This window comes from Astatotilapia calliptera, chromosome 3, assembly GCF_964374335.1.
Source record: "Astatotilapia calliptera chromosome 3, fAstCal68.1, whole genome shotgun sequence".
NCBI lineage: Eukaryota > Metazoa > Chordata > Actinopteri > Cichliformes > Cichlidae > Astatotilapia > Astatotilapia calliptera.
The window spans coordinates 77312380-77331268 of record NC_137424.1 but is presented as its reverse complement, the minus strand read 5'-3'; the positions used below and the strand labels follow the sequence as shown (position 1 = coordinate 77331268).

Genomic DNA, 18889 nt, shown 5'->3' with positions numbered 1-18889 from the left:
CTGACCAGCTAGCAGGTGTGTTCACTTACATCTTCAACGAGTCCCTGGCGAAGTCTGTGGTCCCCACATGCTTCAAAAGATCCACCATCATCCCTGTGCCCAAGAACAGCAAACCCTCATCCCTGAACGATTACCGGCCAGTTGCACTGACCTCGGTAGTAATGAAGGTGTTTGAGAGGCTGCTGAAGAACATCATCTCCTCCTCCATCCCAGACACCACAGATCCGCTGCAGTTCACCTACAGATCCAACAGATCCACAGAGGATGCCATCGCCCACGTCCTACACACCACTCTCAGCCACGTGGACAAGAAACAGGGTAACTATGTGCGAATGCTGTTTGTTGATTACAGTTCAGCGTTTAACACAATAGTGCCCTGCAGACTGTTCACAAAGCTCAGGGATCTGGGACTTAACAGCCGTCTGTGTGCATGGGTGTTGGACTTCCTCACTGGCAGAACTCAGGTGGTGAGGGTGGGCAGGTGCTTCTCCAACAGCATCACCATCAACACAGGAGCACCTCAGGGATGTGTCCTCTCGCCACTGCTCTACTCCCTCTACACTTCAGACTGTGTGGCCACCCATGGCTCCAACACCATTGTGAAGTTTGCTGACGACACAGTGGTGTTGGGTGCCATCTCCAACAACGATGAGGCGGCCTACATGGATGAAGTGAAGAATCTGGCATCGTGGTGCCAGGACAACCACCTCCAGCTGAACGTCTGCAAGACCAAGGAGCTGGTGGTGGACTTCAGAAGGGGTCAGCACAGAGACTACAAGCCCATTATCATCAATGGAGCTCCAGTGGAGAGGGTGCAGTCCTTCAAGTATCTTGGTGTCCACATCTCCTCAGACCTGACATGGTCTGCCCACATTCAGGTCCAGACCAAAAAGGCTAGGCAGCGCCTGTATCACCTACGACAACTGAGGAAGTTCAGGGTCTCTCCAAAGATCCTCAGGATTTTCTATACAGGCGCTGTGGAGAGCATCCTCACACAGAACATGACATCGTGGTTCGGGAACAGCTGTGTGAAGGACCAAAAAGCTCTCCAGAGAGTGATCCGTACAGCAGAACGCTGCTGCAGGATTGCTCTCCCCCCGCTTCAGGACACCTACACCAGGAGATGCCGGACTAGAGCAGCGCAGATACTGAAGGACCCGTCCCATCCTGGCAACAAACTGTTCCAACTTCTGCAATCTGGTAGAAGGTTCTGCATCATCCGGGCAAGGACAGAGAGACTCAAGAGGAGCTTCTATCCCCAAGCCATCCGTGCCCTAAACACACACACACACCCGCCCTCTCACATCATCTATAATTGACTGAGACAGGACTCTCTTCCAGACACTCTAAACCAAGGCACAATGTACATTTCAAACTCCTTTAATTTTAAATATGTTTATATTGTCTATCCTGTAAAATAGTCAGATGTCTATTCATATTAATGTACAGAATTCACCTGCTTGCTGCTACTACTGCACATTCACCCAGTGTATATACTATATATATATATAATGTTCTTCCTCGTGTCAGGCTACATTTCACTGTGTGTCATACTTGTATAACTATGCATGTGACAAATAAAGAACCTTGAACCTTGAGACATACTGGTTATAAGGTTTGGGGAAACTTGCAGTCAGCTGAGACTGAAGCTGAGACTGAAGAAGTCACTTGGATGAGTGCGGAAATGTTTCTCCTACAAAACGCTACGTCCAGATGAACAGAGTCAACTTTTGGAGATTAAGATAAATAGATAAATCTAGAGATATAGGTATAAATATAAATATAAACATGTATATAAATATAAGAGGACAAGTACGTCTACAAATATATGTCATGGAGTACAAAAATGCACCCTGTGCACTGAGGTTTAATAATTCCGTTTCACATGTGTGGACCTGACCAAAGAACATTAATAACGAAGGAACAACCTCCTGCAACATTCCCTCAGACAGCAAGGTTGAAGGAACCTGTTGCTGAAACTTCTCTTTAGATTGTGCAGTGTGTTATGGGGGGTTCATTGTTCATGATTGCCAGCATTCTGTCAACATACATACATATGCAATATAATTGGCACTCTTGTTTTTGACATAAATACCTGCTCTTGATGCGCTGTGAAAAACTTTGTGATTTCTGATTGTTTGAACTCTCGTCCAACTTACATTACTGTTTTCTGTAAACTTCATATTTATTATTTTTCCGTCCTGTATGTACCGCATAACTTTGTACTTTGTCTATTTTCTTTTTGTATTTTAAAGATAGCAGAAACTTGTTTTGATTCTAAATGTCCACCTTGTCTTTTATTTTCATGTGTAAATGCTTCATATTATAATCATTATAATCATAGATAGTCCTCCTTTTAGATGAGGTCACATAAAATACTTAACAACTGTACCATGAATGGCAATAATTAACAATTATTTATAAAACCTCTATTAATATTGTATGTATACATGTGCATCTACATACTGTGTTTATATGTAATGTTAATTATGTACTTAGACTTTGCGAATGCTGCCATGAACCATTAACAGCTTATAAATAACTGGTTTGTACTTTCTGTTGAATCCATAATTCAGTAATTAAGTATGAAAACACTTGTGTCAAAAATATTGTTATATGTGAACTCACTAAAGACATTTACATTACATACATTGCAAGCATTTACAACTGTGCGATTACAAAAATGATGATTTATGTAATTTATAATAACTTAATTTTTGATAGCTCATTGTAGTTATTATAAAGTGTTACCCAAAAATCATGCCATTATCTAACCTTGTATTTTTGTGGCCAGAGTACTGCACATTGCTCTTAAAGTTAATGAAAAAGTGTTTTTCTTAGCTCCATCATGATAGCTCCTGTTATAAAGTGAGTTCTGCGTGTGTATGTTTTATGTTAGTTGTGATGTGAGTGACCAAGGAGGTTTGCTAACCTGTACTTGTGGCGTTGGAGCAGCTGAAGGTGAATCTGAGGAAAAAATATTTAACAAATCAAAGAGTGTTGTTAAAATTTTTTATATTATTTTGACTTGCATTATATTTCACACAAAGTAAACAAAAGATCAGTTAGCTGAGATTTGTCTGGCCTTTTCCATCCTGTGCTATGATTGTGTGTGTAGTTCAGGGATGCCCAGTCCTCGAGAGCTACTGTCCTGCTGCTTTTAAATGCATCCTTGTCCCGACACACTGGAATCAAATGAATGGCTTATTACCGGGCCTTTGCCAAACTTGATGCCATGCTGAAGACGTAATCAGACCATTTGATTCAGCTGTGTTGGAGTAGGGATGCATCTAAAAGCTGCAGGACAGTGGCTCTCGAGGACTGGACCTGGGTACCCCTGGTGTTGTGTATAGAAACATAATGTCTGAAACAGTTGAGAGTGACGGATTTAAATGTGAAATAATATTACTGACTCTGCATAGCAGGCATAACGTGAGCACATTAATAATGTTTCAGCACTATTATTAAAATCAGGTATTATGATTATTATCATCATTAGAATTATATCAATGCCATTAACAGCAACATGAAAGCACTGCAGTGACTCCGTTAGATATTGCCATTAAACAATTTGTCCCTTACTCTTAGGGTCCATGATCAAATCTGAAGACCTGAAGGAAAGAAAGACAAAACTCAGAAGCAACAGGTAACAGATGTCAAACTCCACTATGTTAAGTGTATCCTAACATACTTTACAAGGGGCTACACTTTGGACAGATCATCAGTCTAAACAATCAGGTTTAATAGTGTAACCAAAAATATAAAAAAATAAGAAAAGTGAGAAGCTGTTCTGTGTAACCCATGTTCTCAAACATCAGACAAACTAGAAAACAAAACCAACCAGACAGGGGAAAATGAAATTAAAATACCAAAACATATAAAACAACATCAGTCTGGTTTCCTACCTTGTGCTGCTGCTGTGACTGCTGCAGCGAGGAGGATGCAGTGAAACTACTCAAAGAGAGCACTTGGTCTTTTATACAGTAGCCTGCCCACTTTCACTTTCTGTTTTATTTTATGATAAAGCATGTGGTTTATAAGAAATCAACCCCCTGTGTCTTGGAAATCCTCTTAATTCCCCTGAGCTTTATGTTTTAGCACCTGACAACTTTTTGCAGAAAAATAATAAGTGAGCAGTCTGCTGGTTGCAGAGATAAAACAATAAAAAGACTAAATATAAATAATGTGAACAAGCATTTTTTTAGTTGCTTTGTTCATCAGTAATGATAAATTATAGCCTGCAAACACTTATAAAGAATGCAAAGGTGGCAGGGATAGCTCAGTAGGTAGAGTGGTCGGTGGTTCAAATCCACTTAACTGCTATGCTGAGATACCCCTGAGCAAGGCACCATCCCTACACATTGCTCCCCGGTCACCTGCTTAGTGGCTGCCCCTAACAAATTCAAAGAAAGTAATTTACCCACGGGGATCATCTATTATTATTAAAGAGGAAAATCTTGTGATTCACATCACATCATTTTGTCTCATCACTCAGTTTCAATTTCACTTTTTAAAAGCTAAATACATATTTCAGTTTTATCTTTTCTAATTATTGCAAAAGTTAAGTAAGAGAAAGGTCAGATGAGGTTTGCATCAAAAAGTAGCAGGAAAGAAAAACATCAGGTAAGATACTTCCCAGAAGGGACTCTGGGAAGTACCTTTTTATACTTTCACTTTGTCATTAAGAAAGTGAAAGTATAAGATCTGATCAGTCTATATAAGACCGACTTTGTTCCATTCAACAGTTTCACTTGATCTTTGCCTCTGCAGCTGCATCACAATACAGGTAAGAATTATTTACCATGTATGTTATCAGGTTAAAAATGAGCCTTAGTGATTCATACCAGTTCATTTTTATTATGTTTTCTTACTTTTCTCATTGCTCAGGAGTTTGGAAATCCCACACTAGTGAGTGGAAAGTTCAGTCTGCAGACCATGTGCTGTAAAATCATTGCCACTACACTTTAAGTCTTACTCTCTAAAATGTTGCATTTTTCCCTCCTTCCCTTAATGAATTTATTGTAGAAGGCAACATTTGTGCAACGACTGTGGTTTTACGTTTAAGCTTTAAACTCATTTAGTTTAACTTTATAATTATTTTATAAACTTTTTCTTTTTTCGGGTGTGGGCACCTGATCATTGAAATATTTGTGTGTTACTGATTGATATTAACTTTATCTTTACTTCTTCAGTTTTAGCAATGGGAGGTGGCTCTTCTTCTCCTACACGTAAGTAGTATATAGTGAAGAAATTGTTCTCTGTTGCAGAATAAGGCAAGAGCTGCATATTAGAATGCAATTTTAGTCTTTGTTGCACAGTTATATTCCCACTGCAAAAAAATCAGAAATATTAATGGAAAATGAAATTGTATTTTACTTTCTCTATGTTTTACTTTGTAACATCTCCAGCTCCACCACGTCTTCCTAGTAAGTTATATCATAAATTTAACAACATAAATTCTACAATTAATTTGCACATACCTGTCTAATGCGTGTTTCATGTTGTTTGTTTTTATTTTCTAGCACCTCCACCTTCTCCTAGTAAGTTTCATTTTAGAACATTGGTTACTGTTATTTGCAGATTATTTTGAACAAAACTGATTTCTCCTGTTTACAAATAGAGTTCATCTTTTTTACGTTCTAAAATGCTTTTCAATTCAATTTTCAGCTTTGAAAACTCCGTGGAGACAAGTATCTTGGGGGTAAATCTACAGTTTCCAGTCTTGTGAACAGGACTGAGAATATCAGTTGCTGACTTAGACCAATTTTCTTCTGTTTAACTCTAACTACTGCAATACATTTGGAAGGCTGTACTAATAAGTAATTTAAAAAAATGGGTTCCCTTCACCGACCATTTTATTTTATGAAAAATGCAAAAGAGATGTTTGATTTTCTCACATGAACAGAAAAGCTTATCAGATGTTGCAAACATTGCTCAGCCAACCACAGCCCTATTATTGTTAGCCACATCTCATACACAATTTCTATACGTGCATTTTTAGTTAATAATGTGTCTTTTGCTGGGTCTACTGAAGCGCCTTAAGCATTCTTTGATCTTACACTGGATGTTAATGCTCTTGTTAAAAATGTAATATACAAAAATGTAGTTCAAACATGCAGTTTTTCCTCAGGATGAATTACTGTGGCTTCCGTAATCATCTAACTTTTTTCATATAGCTCCATCATGAGGTCAAAATTTAACTTGCATTGGAAAACTGACGATTTTTACTATCCCTTATGTCCCATTCAGAAAATGTTATCATGCTTTTCTGATAACAGGCATTATCAAACGTCACAGAAAACATCCCATAACTAGCATTTTCCTGATTGAACAGCTGTGTTTAAAAAGCAGCCTCACAGAGCTGTTAGAATGTTTTAACCTCATCAGTCATGTTAAAACTACATCTACAATGTATTAAACTTTTTTAACCCCATTTTACAGGAACCAGGCAGATCTGCAGTATGTGAAGAATTTTCAGCTTCAAAATGACCAAGTGACACATGTCAGAGTTTTGCTCTATGGCCCAGTCGGTGCCGGGAAGTCCAGCTTCATCAATTCTGTCAGCAATGTCTTACGGAGAAGAATAACCTGTCCAGCTTTGACCAACGCAACAAATGAGGAGGAAGGAAGTTTCACCAAAAAAGTAACTTCCTTTTAGTTACACTGACTCGATGTATGGAAATTTAACAAGTGAAACTGTAACATATGGTAAAATATTAGCCTACACACCATGTTAAAGATTTAATAAGTAATTAAAACATTTTCATAATGTTCAAAACAAATCGTATCTCCTTCCAAGTTGTTTGTAAACTTTTGTCATTCAGTATGAAACCCACAACATTAAGAAAGACACAGGGCAGTTTTACCCATTTGTCTTCAATGACCTGATGGGTTTGGAAGAAGGGAGTGGACGAGGAGTGAGAGTGGAAGACATCAAACTGGCCATGATGGGACATGTGAAGGAGGGTTATAAGGTACAATCATCAAACTGTGAACTTTGTTTATTCTTTAAGTAAAACTCTCAAATTTTCTTCAAGTTATTTTGTGAGAGAAAAAGTAAATCATATATTGATTAATTTATTGAAGGTTTTTTTTTTAAAAAAATACAGATTTGCACAGTCTTCTTTCATTCATGTTGTTAATGAGATTCTTGTTATACTATACAATGAGTGTGGGTTCACTGGATCTTTGTAACATATTGCAGTTAAACCCTGCTTCTCCATTGTCCACTTCTGATTCTGGCTACAACCCTTCACCTTCTCCAGAGGACAGAGTTCATGTTCTGGTTTGTGTCCACACTGGTAACGCAACAGAAATTAACAGCTCAGTGTTACAGAAGATGAAAATCATCAGAGAGGCAGCCAGCGACTTGGGTAAGAGGGGATTAAGTGTGTAACAGACTTACAGTGCATTTAAAGAACATCTTGGCTATTTATTCTAACACTTTACTTGTAAAAGAAAACAAATACATGTGCATGAAAAACACAGCTGAAGTTCTGCATTAGACTTGTTTGTCTTAAAACATCTGATAAGAGAAGTTTTATAACTATACCTGGTTAAATATGGACGGTCTCTGCTGGAAGACATTTCACTGAATGATTCACAGGCTTTTGAGTGGTATTTGTTCATATTGTATGCATAGTCAAAGTTCTTCTCAAGTTAACCCCAGACTTATCAGAAAATATCTCATATTGCAGGTATTCCCCAGTTAGCTGTTCTTACCAAATTTGATGAGGCCTGTCCTGAAACTGACAAGGACCTGAAGAATGTGTACAAAAGCAAGCTCGTGAAGAGAAAGGTGAATTTTGGCTGGAAAAAATTAACATTACAACAATACTGGCTGGGTAAATGAAACATTGCAAACCTGAACTCAGATCTTACAGTAATTCATTTGTTTCTGTAAAAACCAGATGGGAGATCTGAGCTCAAAACTGGGGATCCCGCTTAACTTCATCCTTCCTGTGAAGAACTACAGTGAAGAAACAGAACTGAATGACGATGTTGACACTTTGATCCTGAGCGCAGTGAGAATGATGATTGACCTGGGAGAAGACTTCATTGACTCTAAATTATAAACTGACATACACAGTGATGTAATACACTCGATGAATAATACATAATCCCAGTAGAATAAGAGTCACTTTTTCCACACAGGGTGACGTTAATTACCAGATAAAATAAAAATCATGAAAGTTGTTACGGAAAGCTGATATGATTGAGTGTGATTAATATGAAAAGAAACACAAGTTTCATCTCTCTCTTTTCCTTTTTTTAATATCGACTAACATCACAGAAATATATCGAAGAACATCTATAATCAAATAAAATAAAGCTGTCATTATCTTTGCAGATGAATTTCACACATGCACTCCAGCAATGAGCTTGTGTAGCCATCACCCAGCTCTGCATGTTAGAATGCAAATGTGCACTGAAGAATAAATAAATGTCCCATACATTTGCATTAAACCTTGAAAAAGTACAGGCCAGGGTTCGGGCAGGGCTCTGGCTGAGTGCCCTGCCCAAAGGGACACCCTTAGGTTAACCTAAGGGTGTCTTAACTTAACACTTAATCCCTTAGGCGACCGTACTTGACCTGGGCGCATGGGAAAGTTGGTTTTTTTTTTCTTTTTTTTTTTGCCTGTCCCGTTTGGCTCTTTTGCCATCAGAATTATTGTCTAAAGGCAAAGAAAGATGCCCAACGGATTTACTTTACCAAATGGACCATCCCAGCCTTGCCGTAATGGTCTATTTGATTCAACTTTTATTGTTTATTTTATTTTTCATCTTCACTTGTTAAATACTGGACAGACTTGAATGAGGAAAAGAAAAGAAGGGAGAAAGAAAGAGGGAAAAAAACAGCTGAGAAGAGGGATGGTGTGAGTAATGTGAATGTCTAAGTTGTGAGATAAAACTGAGGCACAGGCAGCCAGAAGGGGACAGGGGGTGGGGGGGGGGGGATGCCCGGCCCGAAGACGGAGCACCCCCACAACCCCACGCCCGTACGGACCCACCACGGGGCAGCCAGGCTACCAGGTCAGTAACCCACGTCAGTCAGCACAGACCGTCCCCTAGCCCCGCTGCACGCAGCCACGAGGAAACCGTCACCTAAGAGCCAACAGAGCCCTTAATAGGCCATGACTGCTACCCCAGGTTGAGCCCTCCAAGGAAGATGCCTCCGGGGAACCCCCCGATGCCCTAAGCCTGTCCCTACCCCCACACCAATCACAACAGTGAAGGCGGGACCAAACTATGACCCCCACCCCCACTAGGTGATGGAGCTGATCAAAGGAGCCCAGAGCAATTGATCTGATGTGGTGGCAGAGGCTGTATCAAGACTAATGTAATCTAATAGATAATTTCTATATTGGTTTGAATTAAGATTATTTTTACGTTTGGTGGCTATATTGGTCGCTGATTTGTTTTTGTTTTGTTTTTGAATGTCAGAAATGTATATTTGTGAATGTGGAGATGTTATATTGGTTTCACTGGTAAAAATAAATAATTGAATGGGTATATATTTGTTTTTTGTTAAGTTGCCTAATAATTATGCACAGTAATAGTCACCTGCACACACAGATATCCCCCTAAAATAGCTAAAACTAAAAACAAACTAAAAACTACTTCCAAAAACATTCAGCTTTGATATTAATGAGTTTTTTGGGCTCATTGAGAACATGGTTGTTGTTCAATAATAAAATTATTCCTCAAAAATACAACTTGCCTAATAATTCTGCACTCCCTGTATACTGAGACTAAGTCGAAGTTAAAAGACAAAAAATACAAAAAATGATAAATAAATATGTTCCATCTATCTGTTTGCTTCCTCTTATCCTCTTCAGGGTAGTGGAGGTCGCTGGAGCCTATCCCAGCTGTCATAGGGCGAGAGGCGTGGTACACCCTGGACAGGTCGCCAGTCTGTTGCTAAGAAATAGAGAAATATTTTTAATGCGTATCCGCTCATTAGATTGTTTTATGTATAAAAGAAGGCCAGCTTTGAGACTAGGTCACAGGCTGACAGGAAACTGCATGTTTTTTGTAGAGTTATTGCAAGTTATTACAAGCTGCACAGGAAGTTTTAGTGCACAGGCATATTAATAGATAAGCCGCAGAAAAGAGGACCTTTGCCATATAAGCAATGTTGGTATCGAAACTGCGTGACGTGTAAAGTACAGAAATAACACCATATAAGACACATGTTGAGCTTGTAATGTTAGAGATCCTGCAACTGGCGTTTGGGCTGTGCAGGGGTGTCTCTCTTCCGGAAGATGATTGAATAAAAAGAAATAGAAATGCTTTAACACACTGAGTCAGTCTTCTCTGTTCTATCATGGGGACAAAAGAATCGGGGTTAATACTAACACACAGCGTCAGACAACATTGCGTACTCACATTTACTTCTGCATTCACGCCTATGGGCAATGTAGATTGATCAGTTAACGTATCCCCACTAAGTGCAAGTCGTTGGACTGTGGGAGGAAGCCGAGTACCAGAGGAGACGGGGAGAACATGCAAAGTGTTTTCATAGACAGTCAGTCATAAAGCGCTATACACAGTGACACATGATACACAGTAATATGGGTTTGAATGCAGCCTGTCCTGTACAGATGTGTTCATGTGTTCTGATTTAACGGCAGATTTCTCCACATGCAGGACAAAAAAATTCCTGCTTCTGTAAATAAAAATGAACCACATATTTGCTTTGAATTCTAATATGTAATCGAACCTTTCCGTCGCGTTCGGGTGAAATCATTACAACTTAAAAATCATAAATACTGTGTTTTACATCTGATTGCCTCAAGGCCTTATGATATCATCCACACTATGCACTTAAACATATAAAAGTGATGATCACCTGTTTTTGAGTGTTTTAATCAACTTTCACGGGGTTTGGGCAGGTAAGGGCAGCAGAGAATTGAGCTGATCATCCACAGAAGCACAGAAATCCAAGGAAGAATGTTGAGTCATTTTTCCAGGAGATAACAGGCTTTGTTGTGGTAAAAAATATTTTGTACTTATAAATCAAATGCGTTGTTGTGAACTTTTTTAACCTTGCAAACCAAAATGTCTGAAGGTTTTATGTTTGTGCATCTATAGATAAAAAGAAGTTACATTTTGTTTTCTTAAGGCCTGATTAAATATACAAAGCAAAACCCTACCTGTAAAACTCTGCAATCAAGTTGCCTGGCTGTGTGTGAGTTTCAACTTGCCAGTACGACCCAATTGTTTTTTTGTTTTGGTTTTTGTTACCCAATTTTTTCTTCCTTTCAGCTGATGGTTCATGTCAATCCCAAATGTAAAACTCCAAAAACAAGATTCAGGCATATCTAGTACACACAGAGCTGCCACACAAAGAAATGACAGAGCATAGAGCGTAGCCAGCACTACAAATTTTGGATCCTCAGCTCTTAGTGGTGAGCGCAGTGCATGCTACGTCCGCTGTGAAAGGGCCTTTACCCTGCGTAGTGTGACTCACAGCAATGGTCCTGGGTCAGTCCTGACTTTGTGTTAAACTAACCCTAAAGCAATAATAGCATTTCTAACCACTGATATACCACAACTTCAACAGCTAGCAAAAGTTAGGGACCTAGCTTGTAAGAGCCATGTGTGACCAACAAGGGAAAGATGGTTCACAACTTCACCTGAGAGTAAAAAGATAGAAAGAGTGAAGAGGTGGAGAGAGACAGAAAGAAGGAAAAACACTCCAGGCCAGCCAGGACTATGACACTATTAGATTTAAAGGTCCAAGATTCAGCTGCTTAGCCTTTTTCTTCTGTGACACCAGGAAATAATCATCTTTTGAAAACCACAGCTGTTACTTCTCCACCTTCTACTCAGGTTGTTACTTATCAATGTTTTAACTGGGCTGGTTCTTTTCTATCTCAGCCTTTACAACACTTTATATAGCATACCTTGTTCAGTTTTATTTTTTGTTTAAATGCTTTCTGTGTAACATTCACACTCTAAACAAGTTTCTTGTTGTTCATTTAATAATGTCTTGATTAGATCTTTAAGAAGTTATTACCTTATTACTTACTACTACTGCTACATTGAAAGTGCTTTATAAAACTATCATTATTATTGTCATTATTATTGTTATAAATTAGGATTTGTTCATACTAAATGAAACTGTTTGTTTAATCTGCAAAATTAGTGGCTGAAAGTTTAGATAAATGAAATGAATCGACAAACAGCAGCATTTTTTGCTGCAGCAGGAAAACTGAACAGAATGTATGTAAGAGGTCAGAGTGAGGATGACGTCACTTAATACAGGAAATACATGTTTGTCTGTTTTGATGATGAAGGACTTCTTCAGCTCTGTAAACAGCTACACTTGAGAGGACAGAGGTGATTTCATGGATCAATAACAATGTGTTTATCAGCTTTCATCATCGCAGTGCAGACATGACGTCAGATCTATCAGAGTGAAGGCCGTCTCTCTGATGACGTCACAGAGTAGAGTCCTTCTGTCCAATAAAGGATCTCAGATCAGCTGCTGCCATCTTGTGGCCACAGTTGGTTACTGTCTCTGAAAGTTGTCTCATGTTCCTGTTGTCCTGCTAACAAAGGCTGGAGCTCATCATGCTGAGAGGGCAGCAGCATTTTGTGGCTCTTCACACATGTTCATTATATTCTGATGATCCTGGATGGAGACAAACTACAGATAAGTGTGTTCAGCCCAACTAGTTTATCTCATTACAGCAGTTTGATGTTTCCCTTTGAATCCCCCTGAAGATCCTGACAGTGAAGCACGTACATAATACTCCAGCCTTTCAACTCTGAGCTTATTTAGTTCTATTAATACACTGAAATCTCATTTGTGTCATGAAGAAAGTCTTTAATCAAACAGAATTCAAAGATCAGAAACATTTCATATATGGAGTTAAACATGAATCATTGTTTCAACAACATATTTATTGTTGTCATAAACAGACAAGAAGACAACAACAAACTGCTCCTCCCATTCAACACATGTCAGTCCATATCCCAGCAAACTAAATCATCTCCATTTACACATCAAATAGAAACATGAATCACTTGTAATGATCAGTGTTGGGGAGTAACGGAATACATGTACCGCCGTTACGTATTTAGAATACAAAATATGAGTAACTGTATTCCGTTACAGTTACCGTTTAAAAAGGTGGTATTCAGAATACAGTTACTTTGTTGAAATAAATGGATTACACTGCGGTACTTTCCTGTTTCATGTTGTCGCGGGTCAGGACTGTTTGGGTTTTGTTTGACAGCTACGTTCTGTTGTTCCAGGCGGCGTTACGGTTGCCATGGTTACGACGCTCTCTCTCTCTCTCTCTCTCTCTCTCTCTCTCTGCGACTGTGTGTTTCCTGGGTGAGAGAGCGCCTTTTCGTTGTTGTTGTTGTTGTGCTAAGCTAACAGGCAGAATGCTACAAGCATAGCTCTAAAGAATGTAGCATCATGGGCAGTGTAGTCAGTGCTGCAGGGAGAATGCACTGCCATACACGTTATGGGTCTGTGAGCTCGAGGAGGGAGAAAAAGGGGAGTGGAAAGGTACGAGTTGTCATCGAGGAAAAATGGGAGCTAGAAGCATGTAAATATAATAATAACCACTTCAGCCAAGAAGAGTGCCTGACGAGCCCAGTTGTAAGTAAGCTATTAAGACTCGACTGTACACCGTGTTCGTGTTTTCCTCCGAAAACAATAAGTTCCGTTGGAGCAGCCTTTCAACGCCTCTCTCTGTCTCTCGCAAGAAAAGTTGACCCACACAACAAAGTAAAGCTATTTTTCGGCTACGAGCCGACAGGGACCCCGCCGTATTAGTCAGAGGTCCCTCTACTACAGTTCAGAGTCGCGGACCTTCAGTAATAGTAATAAATCACACAGCAATAGTACATTCACGTTGTTGTAAAAAGCATGATAATATATTAAGTAATCCAAAGTATTCAGAATACGTTACTGTCATTGAGTAACATAACGGAATACGTTACAGAATCCGGTTGTTCAGTGATGACGCGATGAATCCTACTTCCGGGTCTAAAGTAGTCTGCGTTTAATATGGCTTTTGTGTTGTTAACATGTTTAATGTTATGTATTTTCTTCTATTTGATCTCAAAAAGCTCATAAAACAGTCAGTGATCACTGTTGACCTCCCTCGGCTTTTATTACCACTAATCATTTATTTAAGCTCAGTTTTTAAAACCTTAGGATGTAACTACAGCCCAGCCCATGCAGCAGTATATGAATGACTAACCTCGTATTGTGGATGGATTATCTCAGTTGTTCTCCTGGCTGAAGTTTGGTCCTTTTACAGCGATTACATTTGTTCCTGACCACCGAGAACACTCACGTTAACTTTTATCGAGTGGAAAAAAAGTTAGCTTGTTTATATTATGCTAACATAGCTGTGTTGCTAGCGGTCATGTAGCACATCATTATATACCAGCTAGCCCAACTTCAGTAACTCTAAAAACGTCACTGCTGTTTAATTTTCTGTCTTCATTTATGCTGGAAGTGATAACAGAGCTGTACGTTTTAATTTGTTTCCAAAACCCCGCAGTCAGGACATGCTATATTGTATTTAGATAGAAGCTAGCGAGCTAACTCCCTGCTAACTTCTAACTCCGTTAAATGTCATAAATTCCGTTTTCATGGATGCCTGGATGTTAAACTCAATTGTTACACCTGGTAGAGCAGAACGCTGATCATTTTATTAAAGATGAAAGACTTAAGACAGTTTTTCAACTCTCAGTAATGCCATAGTGATCGTTTGATATATGGACCTGCAGCGGAGTTTAGGCCCAGACACGGCTAGTGACGTCAGACTGAACAACCGGATACATTTTGGGGCATGCATTCTGTATTCTATAATGGAATACATTTTAAAAGTAACCTTCCCAACACTGGTAATGATTAGAAACTTGATAGAATTTCAAATCTAGTTTGGGGAGTCATTCAGTGAGAAACAGTGAAATGATTTTCCATGTGAAAAGGTGGACAGCAGAAACAGAAAGAAACAGTGAGAACTAAAAGAGAAACAAAGAGCTTTGGAACAACGAGGCAGCAGGAGGACAGCTGCAGTTTAACAGCTTCAACTCACTGACAGGAAACAACATTAGAAACATCATCATCCTCAACTCATCTGCTGCACTGACACTGACACCTTCAACGGCAACACCTTCACTTTATCACCAGTGTTAATGATTGGAAACATCCTGTGAGTGAAAGTGTGTGTGAAGGTGTGTATGTGTGTGTTAGTATCAGGATCAGAGAACGACAGCTTTCCTCTGTTCCAGTCCAGATTCACTCTGATCCTCTGGAGCTTCTTCTCTACTGAGAGAGCAGTTTCACATGATGGTGAGCGTGCTGAGTATTTACCTGTAGAAAACCATAATCTCCATAATCCAGACTCAATGTATCCCTTCCTCTGCACAGACTCTGCTAGCACCCCCAGAGCCCACCATGTACTGTCTCCAACCTCGACATCCCAGCTGTGAGTCCCTGAGTTAAAGCCCTCAGAGCCCAGGACACAGCAGGAATAATCAAACCTCTCTGGATTATCAGGAAGCTGCTGTTCATCTCCTCGTCTCACACTGGTCAGATCTTCAGACAGGATGAGGTTTGGTTGAGCAGTGTTTGGGTCCAGAATGAGAGGAGTGTAGGAGACCATGTCCTTCATGTTGTTCCAGATGTTGAAGGTCAGGTTGCCCAGGTGTTTGGCCTGGTCTATCAGAGCTCCTGAGGGCAGCTGTGGATCATCCAGCAGGGGGCAGCGCTGGACTCTTTCCACTGCAGCCTTGTAGTTGTGCAGGAATGAGACGTCTTCAGCTCTCAGCTCCTCCTCTGTGGCTCTGACTGTGTCTGAAAGAGCTGCTATCTCTCTGCTCAGAGCCTCCATCTTCTCCTTCATCATCCCACTCTTCTGCTCCTCTTCCTCCCTCAGTGCAGCCAGCCTGGCCTCCTCTTCCTCTGCTAGAAACTGGTGAAGCTTCTTAAACTGCTCCTTAATCTGCCTCTCTGTGTGTCGGGCCTGGACCTTAATGTGTTCTGCTGTTTGATCAAACTTCACTTGAACTTCTTCACAAACCTTTAACTTCTTCTTTAAGGGCTCCAGAGTTTCCTGAAGTTCCTTCTTGTGTTGTTGTGCAGCTTCATCAATGGGTCTGACTCTGTGATTGGTGTGTTTTTCTGAGTCTCTGCAGATGTGACACACTGGCTGCTGATGGTCCAGACAGAAGAGTTTGAGTTTCTCAGAGTGCAGACTGCAGAGAGCCTCTGAAGCTCTCTGATCTCTCTCCTGTAAGAACGACTCACACAGGTTCCTTAAAGCCAGGTTTGAAGGTGGTTTTGACCGTGAAGATCTTCTCTTACAAACTGGACACTCGCGTGTTGGTGTCTCTTTCCACTGTCTCTTCAGACAGTCTTCACAGAAGCTGTGGCTACATGACAGAAGAACAGGATCTCTGAAGACCTCCTGACAGACCGGACAGCAGAGATCCTCCTCTGATCTGGAAGCCATTGAGTCTGTGAGTGAAGCTGAAAGCAGCAGACAGGAAGTACAGTCAGTCCTGGCTCCCCTCCCTCCTCTACCACCTTCACTGAAACTTCCTTTGAGTCGTGTTTTTGCTCAAACTCACATTCAGTGTGTGGAGCGTCAGCAGCTTGAAGCAGCAGTGTTGGAGTTTTCCACTTTTCTCTCCTGTAGCTGGACTCACTCAGAGGAAGCTGCTAGTTTGGTCTGAGTTCAGTCTGATCGTCTGTGCGTCTCTCTGCACTGAAGAAGAACAACATCCTGTTTCCTGGTTTGTAGCATTTCAGTGACATAGAGGCCGGAACATCATTCAGCGTGAGTGTGACAGCAGAGTGCAGACGTTTGTTGCAGATCAGAAACGAAACCTTTTCTTAAGCGTAGAAAATAAACTGTGACTCAGTGGTGCAGCTGCTTGGCAGTTTTTATTTCAGACTTTGTTCTGGTTATTGTTCAGGTTCCACAGCAGTGGGAGTGTAATGCAGTCACACAAACACAGTTGGATTTACTCTGGAGAACTTCAAGACATGGTGAGGAGGTAATTTAGCCATGTAAATCAGCTGTATTGGATCAAGGACACATCTAAAACCTACAGGACACCGGCCCTCAAGGCCTGGAGTTTCCCCATGCCCGAGTTAATGTAACAGCAGCTACTTTTCCATCAGACCAACACCAACATCAAATTCTGTCTGATACAAACAACACTTCTAGATGGAATTCATCCTTTGATTTTAAGTCCTCCTCTTTATTCTCTGAAACACACTTTCATTCATTCATTGATTATTTTAGTCAGAAATGTTGTTTGTTACTATTAAACATGAAATATTAACATTAAAGAAGATGTGATGAAGGAATATTTGGAATATCTGGAGTTCTATTAAGTCATGTAATAACAACATGTGCATCATAGTGCAAAAGTAACATAACAAAGCTTTGTTCAGACAGTTACCTTTCAGTCGATTCACTCGGTATAACACATAAATATTAGAGATGGACCGATCCGATATTACGTATCGATATCGGTCCGATACTGACCTAAATTACTGGATCGGATATCAGAGAAAAATAAAAAATGTAATCCGATCCATTAAATATCATGAAAGCACCTCACAAAACTTGCAACACGCCGTAACTCGCCTCAGAATGTTAGCAGGTCGGAGCAGTATGCATCACGTGATAGAGCGGCTGTGGCCTGTCGGTGGTCTGGATAGTTTTGGAGCTTCGTTAGCAAACCGCCATTTCATCTCCGACAAAATCATCCCTGAGAGAAGTAAAGCAAGTGTGTAAGTCCATCTCTGAATGTTTGTAAAGCATTCCTGCGTTAAGCTTAACAAGCACTACCTCTTCTTGCTGCTACTTCAATCATGAAACTGCTTAATGATCAGCTGATCGGCTGTCCGTCTCTCTTGTTGGTTTTTGGTCCACTTTGCACCAGAAAGAGGAAACCAGTGGATAAAAAACAGCAGCACGTTTAAGCTTGATAAGCTGTTGTTAGAATGTATTTAATATTACTTTCTACACCAGGATCTTTTTCTACATAGCTGACGCTGGTAACTGTGCAGGGGCGGATCTAGCAAAGTTTAGCCAGGGGGGCCGATAGATATTAACAGGGAAAAGGGGGCACAAAGACATACTTTTATTTCTTATTCTCGTTTAAAATGTCGAGCTTTTAATAAATAATTATCTGACACCCAAAGTTTTAATTTGATGTAAAATGAATAGAAGTCAATTACTGTATATAGTAACTATTAAGTCTAATATATATACCCTAGTAAGCTATAGTACTTTTTCCTTTGGGAAGGTACCATCTGTGCAGTCTGCAATTTTGTTGAAGAAAGATGTTGAATCTATTTAATATTTCTTGTAAAATAATTGATTTCTGTGCATTTTTTTTCCAGACTGCATCAATTTAAGGTTGATTAGGTCGATTAAGCATCATGAGGTGGAGCGTGAGGGGTGGTTCCCTATTTTTTATTTATTTATTTTTGTTGTTGCTGGGAGTTGGAACCCTATTAGTTAGGTTGCTTAATATTTACGTTAAGTACTCTTTAAAATACCAGAATAGGGAGGATGGTTTAAGTTTATTAGATTGATCAGTATTGCTGAACTATGAAATATTTTTTTTTGCATACAGGTATAACAGAATAGCTTTAGTGTAGTGTTGTTGTTTTAAACTTATACAACTTATACAAAATGCAGCAAGATATTTAAAAAAACAGTTTTGTTGATTAAAAAACACTACATCGGATTCATATCGGTATTGGAAGCAGATATCCAAATTTATGATATCGGTATCGGACATAAAAAGTGGTATCGTGCCATCTCTAATATATATGGGATATCACGCTCCTTCACGTGTCCTGGCTGAAGAAACCTTTATTCACGCC

General features: G+C 39.8%; 3 protein-coding genes across 4 annotated transcripts in view; 1 reads left to right on the top strand and 2 right to left on the bottom strand.

The window, feature by feature from the left end:
- The window catches only part of LOC113017769 (uncharacterized), a 28665-nt gene extending 24719 nt beyond the window's left edge, over positions 1-3946 (bottom strand). The window contains exons 1-3 of the mRNA XM_080299327.1: positions 3906-3946; positions 3583-3611; positions 2933-2967 (exon numbers count right to left, since the gene is read on the bottom strand). Of these exons, the coding sequence (XP_080155453.1) occupies positions 2933-2967; positions 3583-3595 (48 nt within the window). The 5' untranslated portion in view covers positions 3596-3611; positions 3906-3946. The remainder of the gene's footprint in view (positions 1-2932; positions 2968-3582; positions 3612-3905) is intronic.
- An 803-nt stretch (positions 3947-4749) lies between these two features.
- On the top strand, positions 4750-8349 carry LOC113017764 (interferon-induced protein 44-like). 2 transcript variants are annotated; one of them, XM_026160880.2, is made up of 10 exons: positions 4750-4786; positions 5193-5228; positions 5409-5426; positions 5523-5540; positions 5668-5701; positions 6442-6643; positions 6825-6974; positions 7205-7373; positions 7698-7798; positions 7911-8349. In XM_026160880.2, the coding sequence occupies exons 2-10, from the start codon at positions 5201-5203 to the stop codon at positions 8073-8075; spliced, it is 885 nt and encodes a 294-aa protein (XP_026016665.2). In that variant the 5' UTR covers positions 4750-4786; positions 5193-5200; the 3' UTR covers positions 8076-8349. The 2 variants fall into 2 exon arrangements, with proteins under 2 accessions (XP_026016665.2, XP_026016664.2); XM_026160879.2 differs by having other exon boundaries at positions 5400-5426.
- A 570-nt stretch (positions 8350-8919) lies between these two features.
- Positions 8920-17123, bottom strand: LOC145425868 (nuclear factor 7, ovary-like). Its single transcript, XM_080299318.1, has one exon. The coding sequence runs from the start codon at positions 16491-16493 to the stop codon at positions 15108-15110; it is 1386 nt and encodes a 461-aa protein (XP_080155444.1). The 5' UTR covers positions 16494-17123; the 3' UTR covers positions 8920-15107.
- Positions 17124-18889: the final 1766 nt, after the last annotated feature.

Coding starts and splice junctions, on each gene's coding strand:
- LOC113017764 (XM_026160879.2), top strand. CDS start 5,201: ATGGGAGGTGGCTCTTCTTCTCCTACAC. Junction 5,229..5,399: donor TGGCTCTTCTTCTCCTACAC/GTAAGTAGTATA, acceptor TTTACTTTGTAA/CATCTCCAGCTCCACCACGT. Junction 6,975..7,204: donor ATGTGAAGGAGGGTTATAAG/GTACAATCATCA, acceptor AACATATTGCAG/TTAAACCCTGCTTCTCCATT.
- LOC145425868 (XM_080299318.1), bottom strand. CDS start 16,493: ATGGCTTCCAGATCAGAGGAGGATCTCTGCTGTCCGGTCTGTCAGGAG.